Source organism: Panthera onca, chromosome E2 (assembly GCF_046562875.1).
Source record: "Panthera onca isolate mPanOnc1 chromosome E2, mPanOnc1 haplotype 2, whole genome shotgun sequence".
Taxonomy (NCBI): Eukaryota; Metazoa; Chordata; class Mammalia; order Carnivora; family Felidae; genus Panthera; species Panthera onca.
Genome location: NC_138353.1, coordinates 767342 through 790229, shown reverse-complemented (window position 1 = coordinate 790229; position 22888 = coordinate 767342). Strand labels below are relative to the sequence as shown.

The 22888-nt window shown below is 45.5% G+C and overlaps 2 protein-coding genes across 2 annotated transcripts in view; both read right to left on the bottom strand.

The window, feature by feature from the left end:
• The window catches only part of LOC132691070 (uncharacterized), a 233498-nt gene that overhangs the window by 105856 nt on the left and 104754 nt on the right, over window positions 1–22888 (bottom strand). The gene's annotated exons all lie outside the window — the stretch shown is intronic.
• LOC132675276 (uncharacterized) lies at window positions 9470–22782 on the bottom strand. The gene is made up of 3 exons (XM_078438580.2): window positions 22558–22782; window positions 19973–20099; window positions 9470–16955 (listed from the first exon to the last, which is right to left on the bottom strand). Exons 1-3 carry the CDS (start codon window positions 22588–22590, stop codon window positions 14719–14721), a joined length of 2397 nt encoding a protein of 798 aa, XP_078294706.2. The 5' UTR covers window positions 22591–22782; the 3' UTR covers window positions 9470–14718.

Here is a 22888-nt window from a genome sequence, read left to right as displayed (position 1 = left end):
CACACCTCCTCCCCTTGAGTAACCCCCCCTCACCTGCCTAACAGGACTCGGACCCTTCCCCAGCCAATCGGCTGAGGCCATAGCCATTACCTCACCAACTGCCCCTAGGCCCCAATAAAACCTTTGTCCTTTTGAAACTCGCTCTCTCCCTGGTATCTCACCGCTGCGTCGGTGCAGGTAGGGGATTGAGCTCGAGCTAGCTCGAATAAAGCCTCTTTTGCTTTTACATCGGACTCGGCTCCCTGGCGGTATTTGGGGATCACGAATTCTGGGCATAACAATGACCATCAAAATTTTGAAGACCATATTTGAGCAAACACCAAATACATTTGGGCAGCATCAAACCAAACTCAGGGGAAAGGCTTTTTTAGACAAAAGTGGAAAGCAAAGGGGCGCCTGGGTGGCTCAGTTGGTTGGGCGGCCGACTTTGGCTCAGGTCATGATCTCGCTGTCCATGAGTTCGAGCCCCGCGTCGGGCTCTGTGCTGACTGCATAGACTGGAGCCTGTTTAGGATTCTGTGTCTCTCTCTCTGACCCTCCCCCGTTCAAGCTCTGTCTCTCTCTGTCTCAAAAATAAATAAACGTTAAAAAAAAAGGGGAGAAAGCAAAGCAAAGAAGTTACATGATTCGCTATAGCTTAAGGAATTGCCTTATTTGGGAAAGCCTAGTTAGCTGTTTGTGCTTGGGTGTTTCGATTGGGTGTTCTTAGGTTTCAATTTCTTATCCTAGCAGCCCCCCTTGCCCCCCACACCAGGTAGGATATGTATGACATTCCTCAGGCACTCCTGCCTACCCAGGGACAAAGGAAAGGAAAGAAGGCAAATGGTTAAACTGATCGAGTCTCCATCAGTTTACAAATATCTTAGTATTGTGGGGAACAAAGGCAAAAAGGAAATGGTGTATAAAAGCAAATTTCCTTATAACCTACAGCCTATTGACAAATACTTGAGGCTTGCAGAATAAAATGTTTCTCCAGGAACTGCTTATTGTCTTAATGCTTTGCTAGAGGGAAAAACAATCTTAGCTTGACAATAACTAGGCCTCCAGTAATCTGTGAGTCTTTAGCATATGAAAGTCTCTTTGGAAACTTCCCTTTTGATTTTACCTCCCCCCCCAAAAAACTGCAAAGTACATAACCAGTCATTTACACAACCCCAGTGCAGCTCTTCCTGCCCATGGGTCCTGTCCCCATGCTTTATAAAATCACATTTTTGCACCAAAGACGTCTTCAAGAATTCTTTCTTGGCCGTCAGCTCTGGACCCCACGAACCCCACCATCACCCCAAAACCTCATCATATGGCGTTCAATGTGTGGGGCTATGAGTCTTTTCAACTGGACTCTGAGCTTCGGTGCAAACTTGGTGAGTACTTTCTCTTTTCTTCCTTTACTCTCATTTCGAGGGCCTTTCAAGGAGTATGGTCTTATTGGAACATTTTCTGGTCAATTGTTCAGGCTGCACTCCTCTAGCCCGTGGCTACTCTACATGGAGGAGAAAGCCTGACTTTTGGCTAGAAGTTAGTACCTTGGCCAGAATAGTAATAAGACCCAGAAACTTGACGCCCTCTCTTTATTCCTGTCTTTATAAAAAGTTGTATGTCTTGGGCACAGGACAGCCACCCAAGTCACCAAGATGGCTGCCAATCTTAAGACTCCAGTATAAGGTTTCCTCCTCATTGGTCTAACATGATCCCCTCCACATCCCTGGTCTAGTCACTTCTGGCAGGGGGACCTGCACCGGGACCCGGCCAAAGCCAGTACCCAATTGAATTAAAACCCAACCATGGACCATTTCCTAGGAAGTTGGCTGTAAAAACTATATGTGTTGGAATGTCGCTTAGATCATGATGGATTTCTGTCTTTACTGTTTTTGGTCAATGGCCTCTACTAACTACTACTTAAATTACAAAATTGAGTAATTCCTCCATGTAACATTTTCCTAATATTTTCCATGGGTTAAAAACAGTGGTTTCTTGGAGGTGCCTGGGTGGCTCAGTTGGTTGAGCGTCCAACTTCGGCTCAGGTCATGATCTCGCGGTTGATAGTTTGAGCCCCGCGTTGGATCTGTGCTGACAGGTCAGAGCCTGGAGCCTGCTTCTGATTCTGTGTCTCCCTCTCTCTCTCTCTCTGCCCCTCCCCTGCTCATGCTCGGTCTCTCTCTGTCTCAAAAATATAACCATTATCTCTCTCTGTCTCAAAAATAAATAAACGTTAAAAAATTAAAAAAAAAAAAAAATGGGGCGCCTGGGTGGCTCAGTCGGTTAGGCTGCCGACTTTGGCTCAGGTCACGATCTCGCGGTCTGTGAGTTCGAGCCCCGCGTCAGGCTCTGTGCTGACAGCTCAGAGCCTGGAGCCTGTTTCAGATTCTGTGTCTCCTTCTCTCTGACCCTCCCCTTTCATGCTCTATCTCTCTCTGTCTCAAAAATAAATAAACGTTAAAAAATTAAAAAAAATATATAACCATTAAAAAATTAAAAAACAAACAAACAGTGGTTTCTTGGCCTTCTCAGCAAGGCAAACCTGGTCCATATACCGGCACCCATTTGTAGCCAGGGTGCAATGGGGAAGCGGGGGGGATGCTACCATCCCTTTTTCAGGGGTCTTGTTTGGCTGGTTGGTCATCATAGTGACTTCATTTGAGGGATGTCTCAGTTCGTTTTGACACCAGGAACCTCTGACATATCCGGTGCATGAAACACCACCTGGGCGTCAGGGGGGATCTTCGTGGTAATGGACCTTCTCTACTTTTCTCTCTCTAGGAGCCTGGGAGCTTCTCTTCCATCCCCAAGGACTCTCCCTTGGGATGCCTTTTTAATTCATTGAAAACAATTTGGATTGCAAGATTTAGGAAAGGACTGATGTCCTGTAACACTGCAAGGCCTTAGTAGAATCTAACAGATCTCTTCTGCAGGCAATAGGGAAAATCGACAGAGGTACCCTAGGTCCAGGTCTTCATGGCTCTAAATCAGGACCCAGACCAAAAGGCCTCTTGCAGAATGTGTTTTACCAAATGTGTTTGGCTACTAAACTCCCCCTTGACAAATTGGATGTCTAAACAGGCCTCCTCCTGCTAGAACTCAGTTGCTGGAGGAAACACAGGCCATCCCTAATGAAAGGGTCACTGACTTTCTCTGTTCCTCCTCGAAATAGATGTGAAGGCCTCTCCCTCAATCATTTCCCAGGTTAATGGCTATAACTGAAACTAACTGTGGTTAGTCTACCTTGGGACAGGGACTTTAAGGAATATTCCCAAGCAGCTGCTGAAACTCCATTTGTTTCAGGGAAATTCTCTGTCTTCTCTGGCCTGATATGGACTGCCTAATTCCAATAGTTGGTGGAGGGCAGAGGAGAGAGAGGGAGAGAGAGAGACAGACAGAAATGGCATCTGTTGCTCTGTCCAAGGTGACAAGGTTCAGGACTGGGAATTCCCTTTGTCTACCTTCTGCTGGCAACTCGCTTCTTCCTTCCCCTCCCCCTCTTCCTCTTTCTGCACCATCTTGGGTGAGGCCTGCAGAACTGGTTCCTATACCATCCTCAGTGCCTCAGGCACCATCAACTCCTCCTCCCACCCTCAAAGTCAGAGAAGAGCATCCCCCACCCATGGAATGCCCACTTCAGATTTTCCCACCAGTGTTCCACATTAAAAAATGGACAATGGGGAAAAATTTGTCTTAACTGACCCAAGTGAAACATATTTGGTAAACTAATTTAAATTCTTTGGTTTAATTAAGATAGACCTGTATTTATAGTTATCAGCATTGAATATGGAACTTATCTATCTAGGCTTGCTGAAGGTCAAGTAAACTCATATTATCTCTGTTGGAATTTGTTAGCAAAATATGACTTAAAATATTGGTTAATTTTGTCTGCCCCAAAGTTTTCATGGGTAATTGTTAAGATAGCTTTCAAAGCCTTTGGTAATCTGAAACTTTAAAGTTTCTCTCACACACATTAAATGTGATTGAAATCATTGGATATCTAATGAGATAAAATACTAAAGCATTGATTACTAAACTTAGGTTTGTGCTTCGACTTACTGCAGAAAAACTAAGGCTATTGGATCTGTTGGTAAACATGCTTTGTGCTTAACTGGTTTATAAATTTGTCATCTAAAGAATTCTGGTGTAACAGGTTACAGTTGGTTACTGTTTTCACTGGAGACTAAGGTTTCTGAGTTAAAATTCTGCAGAATGTAGTTAAGACTAACAGATATAAGAAAAGCAACTCTGTATGTAAAATGGAAATACAGTTTTGTTGAAGGTAAAAGAAAGTAATTTTGTCCTAAATGAGATTGGTTGTTTGCAGAGAAACGGCTTGGGACAAAATCTGAAGGCGAAGGAAAGTTGTAGGTCTGTGAAGGGAAATCTTTGGAAAGGAATTTTATGGGGTCAGAATGGACTAAGGTTGCAATGGATAGATTTTAAAAGTACACTGGTATTAGATTAAAATTCTGCCTTTTCTCGGTTCAAAAGACAAAGTTTTCTTGGACTGTTGATCTGCTGTTAAGAATAATGTAAACAATAGCTTTTTCTCTTTTGTCCGCCAGGAAAACCAAAGCTGTATGTTTTGTCTTTATCAGGTCTTTGATTACTTAAAGTTAAAACTTCTCAATGTTAAACAAGCAAAGTTTTGCTAACAACTATATAATCCTACATATTTGCCTTTGGAATCTCTTATTGCCACCTTGGTTAAACAAATAAGATTCGTAATGATCTGTAATCCTATTTAGGATATGTTTTATAACTTTGTAAGGTTTTAACAAACTTCCCAGGATTTAAATTGTAAATGAAGTCCTTTTGATCATTCAGACTTATTTGGTATGTTAAGTTACTTGGAAAAGCTCTCCCAAATAATGGTAAACCTTAGGTTGTATTGCATAAGTAAATGCTATAAATGCTCAAATACATATGCAATTCCTAAAATTTTAATATGTTTCGGTAATAAGGTAATCACCTGATATTCTGATCATAAAATGTTATGTGTCACAGAAATCACTGAATTTCCCCATCAATTGCATATAAGGAACTCTCATAAGATCTTTAGCAATGTCCATTTCTGAGATTGTGTCATTTATAATTGTTCTCATTCTCAAAACATATTTCATCTTCAAGAAGATTCATAAAAAGGACTTTTAGGACAAACACAGGTATTTGACATCTTTAAAAATCCTAAAACTAAAATGGGTAAGAATTTCCAGAATGAAAAAGCTGCATTCAAACTGAACAAGAATTAGGAACATGGGACTAAATGAACTGAGAGGAAGATTATAGTTTTGTGATTCTTGTTGGAAATATTGTTGGATCTCTGATATTTGCTCACCCAGATTAAGGAAACTTTCTCTTAAGATATCTATGATATACAGGAATGTGATAAAGTATTCACTTGTCAACAAACTATAGTATTGAACTTTTCTCTCTACCTAAACCCTCTGAAATTCACAAACTCAGTGAGTGTTCTTTCTCCATGGCAATCATACTTACTTGCATAAGTTCAATAAGAATATGTTCACCTTGTAACAGGATGCCATTGGAAATACTGGTTATTTTACCAAGGCTTTGACTGGAATGTCATATTTGAGAGACATGCATAGACTCAGATATGACCACACAGCTCTAAGGAACTAAGGTTTGAAAGAGCAGACCTAGGCCCGCTGACTCCATTTTGTTCTGTGTCCTCCATCTTGTTCTGTGTCCTCCATCTTGTTCTGTATCCTCCATTTTGTTCTGTGTCCTCCATCTTGTTCTGTGTCCTCCATCTTGAGTGACTATGTCCCCGACATGGCCCTCTTTCCCGGAAAACCACAGAAAGAAATTCCTGCTCAAACCTGAGACCACGCCTCCTCCCCTTGAGTAACTTCCCTTTCACCCATTCAAGCTTCCCGTTCAAACCACGTCTGGTGACCTGCGCAACAGGACTCTGACCCTTCCCCAGCCAATCGGCTAAGGCCACGACCATTACCCCACCAACCACCCCTAGATCCCTATAAAACCTTTATGCTTTTGAAACTCGCACTCTCTCTCTGGCATCTCACCACTGCGTCAGTGCAGGTAGGGGATTGAACTCGAGCTAGCTCGAATAAAGGCTCTTTGCTTTTGCATTGGACTCGGCTCCCTGGTTGTCTTTGGGGATCACGAATTCTGGGCATAACAGGTTCACTTTAAGAAATATGGAGGCATAAATCCCCTTGGAAATGTTAGCCTGATACCTTGTTTACAGAGTTCCCAGCAGCCTTACCAGGTGAGTAAAGAATGTCACTTCCTGGCAGGTGCAGGAACCTCAGGATATCTTGGGGACCCTGTGAGGAGGAATTTGCATAATTCTACAGGTATTGCAGGACTGTCTGATGGCAAGTACTTGTCTTGGCTTCTGGTCTTGAGAGCCTACTAAAAGTTCAATCTGGAGATTCCTTACAAAAGTTTCCAGCAAAGCAAACTTTAAAAGATCTACATGATAAATTGCTATTCTTGCTGAGCTTATGTAAATAATTAGGCCAAGTTTGTTAAAACTTGACTTGGTCTACAAATGAATTAATCTTGATTTGGCTATGCCTGGAAATGAGGGTTCTTAGAAAAACTATGTTTCAATAATGCAACTTTATGGATGTTAAACTTTAGTTTTCATTGTCTTTAAATGTTATTTGCCTAAACTAGACAACCTGAGGTAAACTTCAGAAAAATTGTCACAATGGCATAGGTGTGGACAATTTTTTGCTTCTTGTTCTGTGGGGGTAATAATAAGACCCCATGGGCATATGATTATTTAAACAACTGGAAAGTGGGATGGATTCCCCCAACAATTGTATGCAAAGACTTTTATCACTGTAAGCCTATCAATAGATAAGGACTATAGTACTTCATTAAATTATTCACTTGAGGCCCGGTTAATTCATAAATCTCTAAGTGAATATGCAAACCATATCCTCCCTAAACCTGATCTGACAGCTAATAGAAACCCATACCATTTAAACCCAAAGACCTGGTTTATTAAAAAGATTGAAAGTCTAATACAGCAGCAGATCTAACTCCAGAATGGAAGGGCCCCTATGGGTCATATTGAGTACTCCCACTGCAGTAAATTAGAGGGACACTCTTCATAGGCTCCTATATCTCAAATAAAACCTGTACCCCCTTTAATCAATGAGCAAACTAATGTGCCTTCTCATTCATGTGAGCCTCAAACTTCTCTTATGGTGGTTGTACCTTTCTTTTTCACTATCCTTTCCCCAATTTATACTAACAATTCCTTCTTACAATGGGCCATTCAAAAGTATCACCACAGACATTTGAGTTACAAACCAGAAAGACCAATCTGATTCCTGCTGCCTGTTTCCACTCCATCTGAGAATGCGTCAAGCCTGACATCTAAAAATCTCACTGGCAGCACTGGTAGACACTGGGTTTGTAATTTTCTCTATCCATTAACCTTTATTTTTGTTATAAAAATGTCTTTTTTAAAATTACCTGATTGCTTACTAAACAGGAAAGCACCTGTTGGCTAAACACCACCTGTTACACAGTTAAGGTATTTAAATTTTTTTTTTGAGGGGCGCCTGGGTGGCTCAGTCGGTTAAGCGTCCGACTTCAGCTCAGGTCATGATCTTGCGGTCCGCGAGTTCGAGCCCCGCGTCGGGCTCTGGGCTGATGGCTCAGAGCCTGGAGCTTGCTTCCGATCCTGTGTCTCCTTCTCTCTCTGCCCCTCCCCCGTTCATGCTGTGTCTCTCCCTGTCTCAAAAATAAATAAACGTTAAAAAAAAATTAAAAAAAAAATAAATAAAATAAAAATTTTTTTGATGTTTATTTATTTTTGAAAGAGAGACAGAGTGAGAGGCAGAGGGGTAGAGAGAGAAGAAGTCACAGAATCTGAAGCAGGCTCCGAGCTGTCAGCACAGAGCCCGACGTGGGGCTTGAACTCACAGAGTATAAGATCATGACCTGAGCTGAAGTCGGACACCTAACCGACTGAGCCACCCAGGCGCCCCACACAGTTAAGTTCTTAAATGACTCTTAAAATAACATTATATTATTCAATGCTAAAATAGCCCAAATGCATAAAACAGTTCTACAAAATAAAATGGGATTAAATGTTTTAGCTGCGACTTAAAGTGGAACTCGTGCTCTCACACAAACAATGCTGTATGTGCATTCCAGATTACCACAAAAATATTTCTGGATTTCTAACTGACATGAATACTCAAACTGGTGCTTTAAACAATCCCTCTCTTTCCTTTAGTGATTGGTTAACCTCCTGGACTAGAGGATTTTTGTCAACTACCAAAGGACTTTTATTTGGGCTAATCTCTTGTCATTCTAATTAGGTTTTCTCCAATCTCTGCCTGGTGCCCAGAGTCCACCCCTGCAATAACTTCAAAACAACAGATGATCTTTTCTCCTCAAGGAGGTTCATACCGTTGTCCACGTTGGATCCAGTTGCCTCCACTATTTGCAACTCCCCCATACATTTCCCACCTGATCAATATTGACCCATAGGTAGGGACATCTCTACACCCCTACTCAGCAGGAAGAAGCTACAGAAGATGAGACCTTCCACTTTTAACAACCTTAATGACTTCAGGATCAAAACTGTTCAGGGGATATGATGAGGGAGGGTGGGGCAAGCTGAGGGCAAAGTACAGGCTAACAGCAAACCTCCCCCTCCCCCCAGTGGGTTATGTGTGACATTCCTCAAGCACTCCTGGCTGTCCAAGAACAAAGGAAAGGGAAAAACAAATGGTTAAGTGATAGATATCGCAGTCATGCAAGATATGAGTCTCCATCAGTTTACAAATATCTTAGTAAATTACAAGAAAAAGGCAACCTTCTCAATAGCCTAATCTCCAGAAATCTCTAGCTCCAAATTCACCCTTCCCTCCATAGTGATGTGGGGAACAATGGCAAGAAGGAAATGGCAGATAAAATTAAATTTCCTTTAACCAACAGTCCATTGTCAAATACTTGAGTCAAACACAGATCATAACATTTCTCCAGGAACTCCCTATCCTCTTAATGTTAATGTGCTGAAGGGAAAAACCACCTTAGCTTGACAATGGCTGGGCGTCCAGCAATCTGAGTTTTCTTTAGCAGATGAAGATCCTATCAGAAACATCCTCAGGACTTTATCTCCCCCAGGTCCCTGTATATAACCAGTTAACTCTCTTCACAATCCCAGTACGGCTCTTTCTGCCCCTGGGTCCTGTCCCCATGCTATAATAAAATCAATTTTTGCATCAAAGTCATCTCAAGAATTATTTCTTGGCCATCACCTCTGGACCCCCATCACTCCAAAACCCCATAATGTGTCTATGTGTCTGTTAATTCCTGTTCGTACATTACCAAAGACAAAGTTCAGCTGCCCATTGCTCCAAAAGCCAATATGCAAGAGACAAGTGTTCCATGGAAAGGAATATGAGCTTTATTCAAGAGGGTGATTACCTGAGGAAGGTGGGGCTGTTGTACAAAGGCCAAATCCAAGGTCTGTGTGTAGCCCAGGGGTTTTTAATGGAGTTTAGAGACGTTAACCGGTAAAGGGAGTACAGTGGTCCATAAGTTTCTTGACTGCATGCAGACTCAATAGTCGCAGCTATAGATGTTTTCACAGTGCTGGATGGTTGTGAAGGGGGTCTGATGACTTAATGCTAGGGGTCAGGTTTGTTTTGTGACATGCAGAAGTGCTAAGTTCTTTCCATGAGACAATGCCGGATCTTTGGATACACAGAAAAAGCTTAATCAATCATGTGGGCTAAAGGTGTTTGTTAAATTTTCACAATTACTAGGTTGGCTGGAGGGCCCAAGGTAGATTTCCCATACATCCTGTTTTTTTACTACTGAAAGAGGAACTCAGCTGCCCCCGTTTTGACCCCAAACTTTCTCATTGGGTTCTTTGAGCTTGTCCCTTGGCTAAGGAAGACCTTGATGGCAAGCATTCCCAGATGAGAACAAAAACGACCCCTTCAAGCAATAAAGAGTACCCTGAACAGCAAGACCCCACTCATGAGTGACTCCATGACAATGATCTACTTGACTCACTGCCTCCCTGCATGTACCCACCCACCTTTGCTGACATTTTTCTTATATAAACCTAAAAGTGTTTTCACCACTTTGGAATCAGTCTTTGAGAGTTTAGTCCACTGTGTTACCTATGTTAGCCTTCCTGAAAGAGATTCCTTTCCAGTTTCACCCACACTCGTTTCTCTGCCTTGGGATTTTGTCAATGCTGAGCAGCCAAACCTAGTCCACTTGGGACCCCCAGGCTTGATGCTCTTACATCCCTGTACCCCACAGTACAACAAACTCATAATTTGTTGACCAACCTGCGCCTGATGTGTTTTCCCTTAACATAATCTTGGACAACCTAATCCAATGAGTTTAGCCCAGATGTCACACCCCGTCACCCTGAGGAGCTGCCAGAGTGGTCACAATTGTGCACGTGGAAAGGAATCAAGAACTCACCTGTGGACTGGGCTGTGTCCCTCAGGCACCTCCCGGGTCAAGAATGGCCAGGGTTCAGGGCAATGCATTGCATTAAGGATCCACAGTGGGACCTTGAACTCCACAGGACAAACGGGGACTCAACCCAGCAGGTCCTTCCAAAGTCACCTCCGGGGGGTGCCATTTTCCTCCCCTGTCCCTTGTCTCCTCTGTCCCTGTGCCACTCCTGACCTGCAACCCAGCACCTTTTTCTCTCTGCAGGCCCCTTCCTGGCTGATGCTCTGAGATGACACCACCATCATGCGTGGGTCCAAGGAAAAAAGGTCTCAGCAGGTTCCTACACTAAGGCCGCTGACCTCTCCTGGGAGTCACCTCTACCTGCCCCACTGGCTCCCAGCCCTCCCTGGAGAGGGGGAAGCCAGAAATGGCCGCAGTGCCCCCGCCGGCAGTCTTGCCCTGAGTAGGAGGGCTGGTAAGGCAACCTAGATTCAGGGTGAGATGCACCAAAGGCATTCATCTTTGGGGAATGCACTCAACTATTACAGAAAGAAAGAGTTACATCACATGGAGGTGATCACTAGAGGGTGAGAAATCCTTCCAAGGTACTGGGTGGGTTCCGAGGAAGCAATCTGAACCCAGCGGGTTTGCCCCACAACCTGGTCACCACTAAGGTGAGGCCAGCCATATTTTCACTCACCCATCAGGGTGTTTAGGGAGGTCCCTCCCCTCTGGCCAATCAGGATTAACATCTTCTCCTGAGGCTTGTGCAGACCTGCAGCTGGCTCACAGCACCCCCACCCCCACCCCAGCTCCTGTCCACCTGGGACGTAAAGTCTCCTGCACACGCCAAAGTTTAGTCTTCCACCAAACACCCAAGTGGAATTTTTCAGCGCCTTCTCCCAGCACATCCCGCTCTCATGATGGGAGAATTTACACTTTGGAAATTGGCAAGCACTACAAAGCAGGGCTGCAGTTTTGTATTTCTGAATGCCTGGATGTAAGAAAGTGAAGACATAATGGTAAGAATGCACACTAAACTTACACATGTATGGTGTTTGGGGCCGTCACGTGTGCAGGACACAAAAGCAGCTGAGTGAAAATAGTGAAGAAATAGCCTAACACTGTTACTATGACTCCATACAGCAAAATGTCACACCATTTAAGAATGAGGAAAATTCGAATACATACCATTGTTGTATGCGTTTCTTATTTGTAAATGAAAATGGAAATAGCCATAACTCATCGGAAAGATAACGGGCAAACGATATGAACAGAAATTGTACCAAAGGAGATAGACAGGTGGTAAATAAACACATGAAAAAATACTCAAAATCAACACCCCTAGGAAATGCAATGGCAACAGCACTACACACTTATGAAATGGGCTGACATTACAGACTGGCACTATCAAGTAGTGGCAGGGACTGGAGGCACTGGAACTCTCATACATGCTGGTGGGAATGCAGAACTGAAGTTTAGATCACATTTTGGCAGTTTCTTAAAAATATTAGCACTAACCTACCTGTGACGGGCATTGCGCTTTGAGTCACACCACAAGAGAAAGGAAACCTCTATCCACATAGAGAACGGTAATGAAAATTTTTAGAGAGCATTTTGTTTACAAACGCCAACACTCTAAGTAACCCAAATGGTCCAAACAGATGAATGGGTAAATAGTGGTATACTTCCAGAGAAGAAAATAGTAGCATTGCCTGGAAGGGACGTATACGCAAAGTGACCTCCAAACCTTAAGCAAGGGAAAAGGTTGAGAAGTCCAGCTTGAGGAGAAATGGTTTATTTACGGACTCAGGGACAGAAGCGTGACTTTGGCACCCATAAGAGGAGTCGGTCCCTGCACCACCAATTCAGGAAGACAGGGTTTTATAGCCAAGGAGGCTGGGGAATACCTGGGAGACTACTTGGGAGGTGAATGTTTCAGAACAAGCATCTGCCACAGGCACAGCTGGTACCAACAACAAGGCTGGCTAAGTGTGTCAAAAAAGCTACCACCCTGGACTTGAAACCACCCTTGTCCTCTATCCTTTTCCTCTTGCACACAATGGCCTTGAGATGTAAACACCAGAGAGGATATGAGACTTCAGATACAATGAGCTCTGTTGCACAGGACACATGTGTCTGATAGTGAAGAATTTCTGTGCACACCGATCCTGCCCAGTCAGTCACTAGAACATCTGTGGATACATGTTTGTAAGAGATACACTCCACTAAGTGGCTGATGTCTCCTCTACTCCCTCATTACCCTATCTTCTAGATTACCAATTACAGTTCCCTTGCCCCTGTGGTGTAACACACGAATAGTGTGCATCAGGCCACATGGCTCCTTTGAAGCTTTTGGGGTAGATATTCCACTCAACAGTGCCTGGCAGTATGTGGTATCAGCTGTGGACAAGCAAAATATTCATGTTGTCTCCACAACCACTGGACATGGTTTCATAACCACTGGAGATGCTCCCTCTTCAGGGTGACCTCTGAGCACAGGAAAAATCCTGGCATCCAGACCACAGAATCCAGATATAGAACACAGGGGACTGTATTAGCTAGAACTGCCATAATAATGTACCACATGGGTGATTTGACATTGGAAATTTACTTGCCCACAAATCTGGAATCTAGAAACTGGACATAAATCAGCGGGGTTAGTTTCTTCTCAGGCCTCTGTCCTTGGAGAGAGACGGGGATGGCTTGGAGATGGGGATTTCCCTGTCTTCAAAGTCATTCTTCTGGTCCTCTATCCTCAGCTCCTCTTCTTATAAGGACACCAGTCATACTGAAAGTCCATCCTAATAACCTCATTTCAACTTCATTATATCTTTAAACATCCTGTGTTTCACTATAGTCCCATTCTTACATACTGGGGGCCACAACTTCAACATAGCTATTTTGGATTCACAATTCAGCCCATAAGAAAGGTAGTGGGTCATAATGCAAATTCACACCCAAGCTGGAGAGTGCACACATACAAATTATTTATTTGCAATTATCCTCTCCAGGACACACTAAGCTTGGGATGCAATGAAATCTGTTCACTCCTTACTGTTGCAAGAGCCTAATTCTGCTTTCAAATAACCCATTAGAATACAACACCTAAGACTAAAGTAATTAAACAAAAAAGGCATTTATTAATCCATAAACCAGAGCAACATGTGGCAGCAAATACCTGTGTTGGGACTTGGATGCTGCATAGATTTATCACAAGCATCACAAGACCAACAATATCCTAAGACATTTACTCTTTATCTGCAAGACACTATCCAAATCTCAGATCAGGTACTGTGGATAAACACTGCATCACATCCATGTCCTAACTTAGAAGGGAATGTGAAGTTCCAATTACCTATAACGTCCATCACCAATGACAATGCGCAGGGGTAACATGCTTAAAAGCATGTAGGCGGTGATTGATACACATTAGGGGACCCATCAGGTATGAAAGTGGAGTCACTTGTTATAGAAACTGGCAGTGACTTCAATCTAGCAATGACTCCGGACACATCAGAAGCACAACACAGCTCCTCAAGTTTTCCCAAATAGCTGGAACTTAGGGTAAGTCACTCCACTGGGGGCATTCAAGTGAACAAGGTTTGTTTCAGCTAAGTGGCTGCTTCACAAAGGCACTCCTCCACTGTGATTACACTACTCAAGGAAATATCACCTGCTCTGCTACCTTAGTGCCCTTTGGCAGTGTGAACTCTAAGTGTGCAATGAAGACAGAGTACTGGCAAAAGGAATTGTGTCATTCCCCTCACTCATGAGGCCTTACCCAGGGTACTTTCTGATTTTTATGAAACTGTATCCTTTGCCAAAAGATTGCCCACATTCTTCACATGTCTTAGCTCAGGTTGCTCTAACAAAGTACCATAAACAAGGTGACTTGCAAACAACAGAAACTTCTTTCTGGAGGCTGGATAGCCAACCTAACATTCCCTATAGGGTCCGGTTCCATGTCTGGTGAGGAGCAACTTCCTGATTTATAGATGACCTTCTCAAAAGGGTCCTCACATGGTACACAGAGGAAGCAAGCTCTCTTAGAACTGGTATGAAGACAATAAACCCATTCATGAGGGCTCCATCCACACTCATGACCCATTCTGATTCAAATTACCTCCCAAAGACATCATCTGCTAATCCTGAATAGAGGATAGGAAGAGAAATACAACTTCTAGTGAACATAAACAATTCATAATTGATCACTCAGAAGGGCTTCATCTACTATACCTTCTGTTGTTGAGTGAGACTGGAGCTTTGACTGAAAGACTGCCCACATTCACAGCACTCCTAAGGCCTTTCTCCAGTGTGAACTCTTTGGTGATAACTAAGAGCAGGATGACTGATAAAAGATTTCCCACATACAGTGCACTCATAAGGCCTTTCTCCTGTGTGAATTCTCTGGTGTTGAATGAATGTTGCCTTCCACTTAAAAGATTTCCCACATTCATTACACTTATAAGGCCTTTCACCCGAGTGAACCTTTATGTGTACATTGAGGCTATTTCTTCGGAGAAAGGACTTTCCACATTCACTGCACTCATACGGTCTTTCTCCAGTATGAACTCTCTGGTGAGCACGAAGGACAGAACTAGCTGTAAAAGATTTCCCACATTCATTGCACTCATAAGGTCTTGCTCCAGTGTGAACTCTTTGGTGAGATCGGAGGGAAGAACTACAAGCAAAAGATTTCCCACACTCATTACACTCATAAGGCCTTATTCCAAGGTGACTTTGTCGATGATACTGGAGGGCGTGGCTACGACTAAAAGATTTCCCACATTTACTACACAAATAAGGCTTTTCTCCTGTGTGAATTCTCTGGTGTTCAATGAGTTTGGACTTACACTTAAAAGATTTCCCACATTCATTACACTCATAAGGCCTTTCACCTGAGTGAACCTTTATGTGTACATTCAGGTTAGTTCTTCGGGGAAAGGACTTGCCACATTCCCTGCATTCATAAGGCTTTTCTCCAGTATGAACTCTCTGGTGGTAACGGAGGACAGAACTAGTGGTAAAAGTTTTCCCACATTCACTGCATTCATAAGGCCTTTCTCCTGTGTGAACCCTCTGGTGATTATGGAGGACAGAGCTAGCAGTAAAGGATTTCCCACATTCACTACACTCATAAGGCCTTTCTCCGGTGTGAACTCTCTGGTGAGAACGAAGGACAAAACTAGTGGTAAAAGATTTCCCACATTCACTGCACTCATAAGGCCTTTCTCCTGTGTGAATTCTTTGGTGTTGAATGAATGAAGACTTACACTTCAAAGATTTTCCACATTCATTACATTCGTATGGCCTCTCACTTGAGTGAACCTTTATGTGTACATTGAGGTTATTTCTTCGGTGAAAGGACTTGCCACATTCACTGCACTCATAAGGCCTCTCCCCAGTGTGAACTCTGTGATGATAATGGAGGTCAGACCTAGAGAAAAATGATTTCCCGCATTCACTGCACTCATAAGGCTTTTCTCCAGTGTGAACACTCTGGTGAGAACGGAAGCCAGTACTGGAGATAAAAGACTTCCCACATTCACTGCACTCATAAGGTCTTTCCCCTGTGTGAGATCTCTGATGATAACTGAGAGCAGAGATAGAGGTAAAACGTTTTGCACAGTCACCACAATTATAAGGCCTTTCTAAGGTTTGAACAGAACGTGTAATTAACATCTGGCGATGGCTAAAAGATTTTGCACATCCACTGCAAACATGATTACTTTCTCCACTATGCCATCTCTGGGGATGAATAAGTACTGATTTGTGGCTTAAGGATTTCCCACATTTGTTGCACGTGTATTGCCTAGACCCAGTGTGAGTCTTTCCGTACAGACTGTGAGCTGACCTTCGTCTAAGGGAGTTTTCACCTTCGCCAAACTCATGATGTCCTTGTGCAGTATGGAATGTCTGGTGGATAGTGTATAAAGATTTTTGCCTGAATGTTTTCCCACATTCACTGCACACAAAACATGGACTTCCAGGTTGGACATCCTGATCCCGAACATGTGTATATTTGGGACCAAAAGCTTCCTTGCATTCTCCCCGACTGTAATGACTTTTACTGCTCTGCAAAGTTGCCCTGCACTGGCTGATTGTGTTTGGCTTCTCTCCAGTATGAATGGCGTCCTGCTGCAGACGCACCAAGCCAGGCAGGAAGTCCTTCTGAACCTCTGTACAGATAAAGGGCTTTCCTGAATCATGGAATCCATATCCCTTCATAAAAGAGGCCGTGTCCACACTACTTCCGAATGGTTTCTCTCCCGTGTGCTGCTCCGGCTGCTGCTGAAAGTTTACGCTGAAGTAAAATCGCTGTGCGCATGCCCCACACCTCAACAGTTTCTGGCTGCTTGGTTTTCCCTGGTGTTCAGCCAAGCGGAAAACGTCTCTCAAGACCAGACCACACATCTCACAGGGGTGGGTCTTCCGGGAAGACAGAGCTGCCTTGGGCGTGCTGGCCTGTGACACACCTACAGAAACGCTCTGTTCAAGGGGCGCCTCCGCATCTTCTGCTCCACAGCAGCAACCTGAACGCAAAGAAACTCTCATGAAATACGTGGTGACTACAGGGAGGGGTAAGCCCGTCACGCATATGCACCTGTCTCGTGTAGGCACGAGTTGAGTAGATGCTATTCCAGACACGGGAGTTGGAATTCAGGTGAAGGAGTGCCTGCTCTGCGTTACTGGGCCCCTAAGGTCAATGCACTGTGGACAGCTCATTGGAAGGACAGAAAACCAGGGTCTGATGGAAGGAAGAGAGCCAGGGTCTACAACTTGTTTCTCTGCCCACAGCATTGGCAAGGTTCTTTTCTGCTACTGACATCTGGCTGAGTAGGAGGCTGCTGAAAAATCCAATCAAAAGAAGTCTGTGGCTGTTCAAGGTCACATGAAGGATACACGAACATTTCTGGCAAATGGGCGAAGGTGAATGTTGGACTACCCAGGAAGAGCAGTGAGAGAAATGGTTAAGATGTGGAGGCCTGAGAAACAGCAATTACCCCTGCGCTGGAAGTCACAGGACTACCAAAGGAGTAGAACCCACAAGTACACAAACTGTCAACAGTGACGAAGGAAAGGCATGAACGAGGTGTGGCCATTGGCATGGCACCAAACTCTAGTTGAACAAAGGTACCTAGTGTGATCTGAACAAAGTCCTGATATCACACCTTCCCCAGCTGCCATTCACCAGAAAAAGGCCCCTGTGAGCCCACCTGGTCATGTCTGGATCAGGTCCATTGTAATGTACAGTCCACGTATGGACTCTTCCCTGTAAGCTCCAGGTGAGCAACTACAGGGCACAGGGAGGCTAGAAATACTGAAGAAAATTGGTCACGCTGGATGGCCACGACTGTCCCAGAGCTACTCAGCACACAACTGACTCAGAAAAGCATCCTATGTGACTGATGTTGGCAGGATGGTAGAATACGGGATCCCAGCCTTCACCAAGAAAAATCAACTCAACAGCTATTCATGAATCAGAGTAGCCTCAGAGGGCTCCAGAGTCCAATCAAGACTGACTAATACACAGTGAAGCATAAAAGAGAGCACAAGCACACAGAGGGATGGCTGGAGACAATATTAGCAGAGACATGGGGGGATGGGTAGAAAACAGGGGCTGGGGAATCTCTGTCAGCCACCAGGTGGGTGCTACTGAGGTCCCTGCTCAGCAGGGACTCCTACTGCCTGCTCCACAGAGGACACTGGCACCCCTGCCACCGGGTGTCCTAAAACAGGAAGCAAAGAAATCTTGGAAACAAAAATCAAAACTGAAGGCAGCACATTTCTGATTTCAAACAACATTACAAAGCTATATAATCAAAACAATAGGACACTGACATAAATGGAATAAAGAGACCAGAAATAAATATATACAAGCAACTAGTATTTGAAAATTTCCCCAAGAATATACACTAGGGAATGAACAATCTCTTCAATGCTGTTTTGAAATCTGAATATCCAAAAGAAAAAACAAGGAAACTTGACCCACATCTCACAGCGCTCATGGAAATGAACTTGAAATTGATTCAAAACTTCAACATAAGACCTCAAACCCTAAAACGTCAAAAGTATGTACTCCAAAAGGAAAAAAACACACACAGGACTATATCTAATTGAAAAGTTGTAGCAGAACCGTAGACAGAGAAGAAAGTGAAGATAGATACACATAAGCAACAGGTAATCAAGGCACTGATCATCAGTAAATGCAAATAAAAAATCACAAATATCACCTCCTAACTGTTAAAATGGCTATGACCAAAAAGACAAGAAGTAACACGTTGGTGAGGATGTGCAGAATACAGAACCCTTGAACACCGTTACTGGGACTGTAAATCAGGGAAGTCATTATGGAAAATATTACGGAGGCCTCCCCAAAACTTTAAACACAACTACCATATAGCCCACCATTGCCATTTCTATGTGTGTATCCCAAGGAAACAAAATCAGTATCCACACAGTGTCTGTGCATATACATCCACTACAGTATCATTCAGAAAAATCCATATACGGAAACATGAATAGGTGTGTGTGAGAAGATAAAGTGAGAAACATTTAGTACACACATATGTAGTAATAATTGGTGATAAAAAAGAAAGGAAAATGGACATTTGCCACCACATGGATGAAATGGAAGACATTACCCTAAGTGAAATAAGCCACAAAGCAAAAGAAAAGTGCTGCATGGTATTTCTTATTCAAACTAATAAAGATAGAAACTAGAATGCCAGCGGCTAAGGACTGGGAAAAATGGAAATGCTGGGAAGGGATACACAATTTCATTTATAAGATGAATGTGAGGATCTAAGAGACAGCAAGTTGACTACACGTGTGAATACTGTACTGTACACTTAAAATTTGCTGAGAGAGTAGATATTAAGCTTTCTCATCACTAACCATAGAAAAGGTAATTATGTCAAGTAATTGTTATGTTGATTACCTTCATCTTGGTAAAAACTTCATAAAGTGTAAGTGTATCAAACTGTAATGTAATAATACACTTTCAGTAACATAATTTTATTTGTCAGTTATACCTTAACAAAGGTGAAGGGAGTAGGGGGAGGTAGGAATAAAGATGTAAACACTATAAAAGCACCACACTGGATAGTCTTGAGAAGTGGCCAGAGTCCACTTAAGTATGACCAAGCCAATGTGTGCAATTTCTGGCAAAGGCAGGCACAAGTACTGGCTTCAAGAGGAAGAGATCAAAACCCGGGCCACAGAAATGGCAGTGATCTAAACAAACAGACCCAGCCAGGGACAGAGCAAGCAGGGTGCAATCCATTATCCTCAAGGCATGACTACTGACCTTGAATCTTACTCTATGAAGGTTCCGCAAAGAGAGCAATGGAACGGCAGGGGAGAGAAAAGGGCACACCAACATCCCAGCCTTAGCAACAAATGCAACCACCACGGAAGCTGGGGGAGCAAGCAGGGCCCACAGTCCACACCCAAGAGGTACAAAGCATCCCCTAGGGAATGGGCAGTTGGGGGCTAAAGCGGGAATACAGAGCCCAGTCCAGGTCACTGGGGAGGGTGAGGGCCTTACCCAGGGAGGATATAAGTGTAAAGTTCTCCAGCATCACGTCATAGTACAGCCGTCTCTGAGCCTCATCAAGAAGTCTCCATTCCTTCCAGGAGAAGTAGATGGCAATGTCCTCAAAGGTCACACCACCCTGTCATGAAACGGACAGATGGCACCATGAACATTCTCTCTCGGAGAACCCACAATCTAAACCCTGACACATACACCCCATTCTCCCCAGCCACCCCAGCTCCTACCTCAGGATAAAGACCAGGTCCTGGTGTCATTAACGCCACCGTCTCCTCACCATCCCACCAATCACTGTGTTCGGTCCTCAGCAATAACAGGCAGGGGGTGCATAGATGCAATCTGCGGGGGCCAATCTGGGTTTGGCCCCCCAAGCGCCATCCTTTCTGCCTGGAAATTCCCGTGGAGTCTCCCCGAATGTGCCCTCAAACACAGACAATTATGGACCCGCCTCGACCAGTCAGTCTCCAATCCCAGGGCCCTGAGACCCTAAGCTCACACTCACACTCCCTCTCCAAGTGAACATGACCCTGTAGTCTGCATCTCCCTCACACCTTCAGACCCCACAGTTGCGCCCCCACAGCTTCCTGCCCCACACCAAAGGATGCCCCCTTGACTCACACTGGTGCCTGTCACATGACACCCAAACGATGTGTGACAAATTCAAACAGGGTCCACTACGACCCCAGCACTCTCGTGGATCCCACCAGAGGGAAAGCCTCAAATGCGGCTGAGAAGTCCCCCTCGCCTGCCGGGGATCCTGGCTTCAGGGACACACACCCACAGCCACGTAGCCGTTTCAGACACTCCCAGTCCCTCTAATACTTCTGTGCTGCCCGTGCTGTCCCTCCAACAGTCACAACCCTCCACTCTGCACTGAACCTTTGTGAAAAGCCCAGCCCTAAAGGTCTCCCTGCCAGGCACAGAGACTCACAAGTGACCACACTGGCCCCACACCTTATCCATCAGCAAGACTGTGAAACGGCCCGGACACCAGAAGAGCGCACCACAAAGCTCTGGTGAAGCCCTACACCACTGAATAAAGGGCAGCCCCAGACTCCCTGTCACCTTGCCGCAATTACTCCTAGGTGTCCTCAGCCATCTCTTGTCCCATCATGCCACGGGAGCCTTACCCACCCATCCATCTGCCACATCTTTCTCTCTCCTTCGCCTGTGCCCGCGCTGCCCAGCAGCCCCAACCAGGCGCTGAGCCAGGGAACCACTCTTCAGCACACCTCACTAAGGCCCTCTGACCTACTAATAGCACTGCCCCCCTAGTCTGCACCCCCTCCTCAATGTGATCCAAACCTCCGCCGGGGCCACACAACTGCCCTCACTTTTCAAAGTTTCCATCCTGAAACCTGCCCCGGTTTCCCGGGTTTTCCTGTCCCGCCGCCCACTGGATGACGTCACTCACGCCTCTCTGAACATCTAAGACTTAACGACGTCCAAGCAACTTGGGAGATCTCCAAGGACAATCAACCTACTGCCACCTTCCGTCCAGCTGATGGGAGCGTCCAGCCCTTCCGCTGCTAGGACCGCTGAAAATTAATAACGGGAAACCTCACTCAAAGGGAGTCGGGAGGACGCAGCTGGGGGAGCTCTCACGCACTACCGCCATGATCAGTGCAGACCCGACAGGACGACACACTCGAACTTGGACTGGGAAACTACCTCCTCTACTAGCCCAGAGGGGAAAAGACAGGCTTTCGGGACCACCCACCCACAGCTCAGCCAACGCGAAGCCACTATACTTTCAATTCCCAGTTTACTCTCAGGGACTTGTAGATGTTAACAGCCTTCCCACCTTAGCCCCTTCCCCTTTCAAAAAGCCTACCTCTCTCGTGTCCTCCGGACTGGCCTACTGTTGAGCCTCAGCTTGCTTGTTCCAGACTGCGGTGCTCTTTCGTTCTCAAAGAAACTCAGTTTTGCCCGTCAAATAACTGGCAGATTATACTTCAAAGGACCAAAGCCCCCAGGCATTCCGGGACCCCTCCCTTTCTCCTGTCACCTGCAACACCCCAAATTTGCCTTGGCCCTTCTCAAACCCGGGGCCAAAATTCAACCGCTTCTGACATCCACGGTGACCCTTCTGGCCCGTCAACGATGACATACACTCGCGCAGGCACCCCCTCCTGCGCTCCCTGCCCCCTCTGCCCCCCACCCCCTCTGCCTCCCACCCCTGCAATCTGTCCTCTCCGCAGCCAGACTGGGCCTATCTATTTACACCTGGGTTACACCGCCTGGCACACCGCCAGCACGGATGGACTGGTCAGGCAGCCAGGTGACAGGCCTCACGGGCGCCGCTGCACCTTGCGTTCGCTGAAAGAACCGAGACCTGCCGTGCCCCGCTGGTGGCGCAGGCCCCCTGCAGCCCTGCACCAGCCGGCCCCTCCCCTGCAGCCCGCTCCCGCACCCCGTCACGCCGGCGCTCAGACGCGGGGACCCCGCCCGCGAGCGCCTCCCCGGCCCGGACACCGGGACCTGGGCCGCAGGGACGAGAGCAGGCGCCCCGCGCTCGGGCCTGGAGGGTCTGGGGCGGGGGGGGTGGGGCGGGGAGGGTCCGGAGGCCGCGCGTTTACCTCAGCTGGGTTCCTAGGCGCGGCCGCCGCCATGGGACTCTGTAGGACCAGCGAGCGCGGAGCTGCCCGGACGGCGTCGCGCACTCGAGGGTCCCAGTCTTTGCGAAAGGACAGCGCCTTCCTTCGCTCGGTGTCACTTTGTCACCAAGATCCAAAGGTGGGCTCTCCAACCTCTGAGGGTAAACAAACCTGAGGCCAAAATCGTCCACCCTGAAGAGGCCGGAAATCCCACCCCCACGCGCCACGCATGCCCACAAATGCCTCGTCCTGCTCCGTCATTGGCTGCTGCCTGCGTCCTGTATCCCCACGCTTTTCCGGGTACCATAGATCT

What these genes read in the sequence shown, in the direction of transcription:
- LOC132675276 (XM_078438580.2), bottom strand. Translation starts at nt 22,590, where the DNA reads ATGGCGGCGGCCGCGCCTAGGAACCCAGCTGAG. An exon ending in CGCCTAGGAACCCAGCTGAG is followed by an intron (nt 20,100 to 22,557) that starts GTAAACGCGCGG and finishes GTTTCATGACAG; the next exon opens with GGTGGTGTGACCTTTGAGGA. An exon ending in TACACTTATATCCTCCCTGG is followed by an intron (nt 16,956 to 19,972) that starts GTAAGGCCCTCA and finishes CTTTGCGTTCAG; the next exon opens with GTTGCTGCTGTGGAGCAGAA.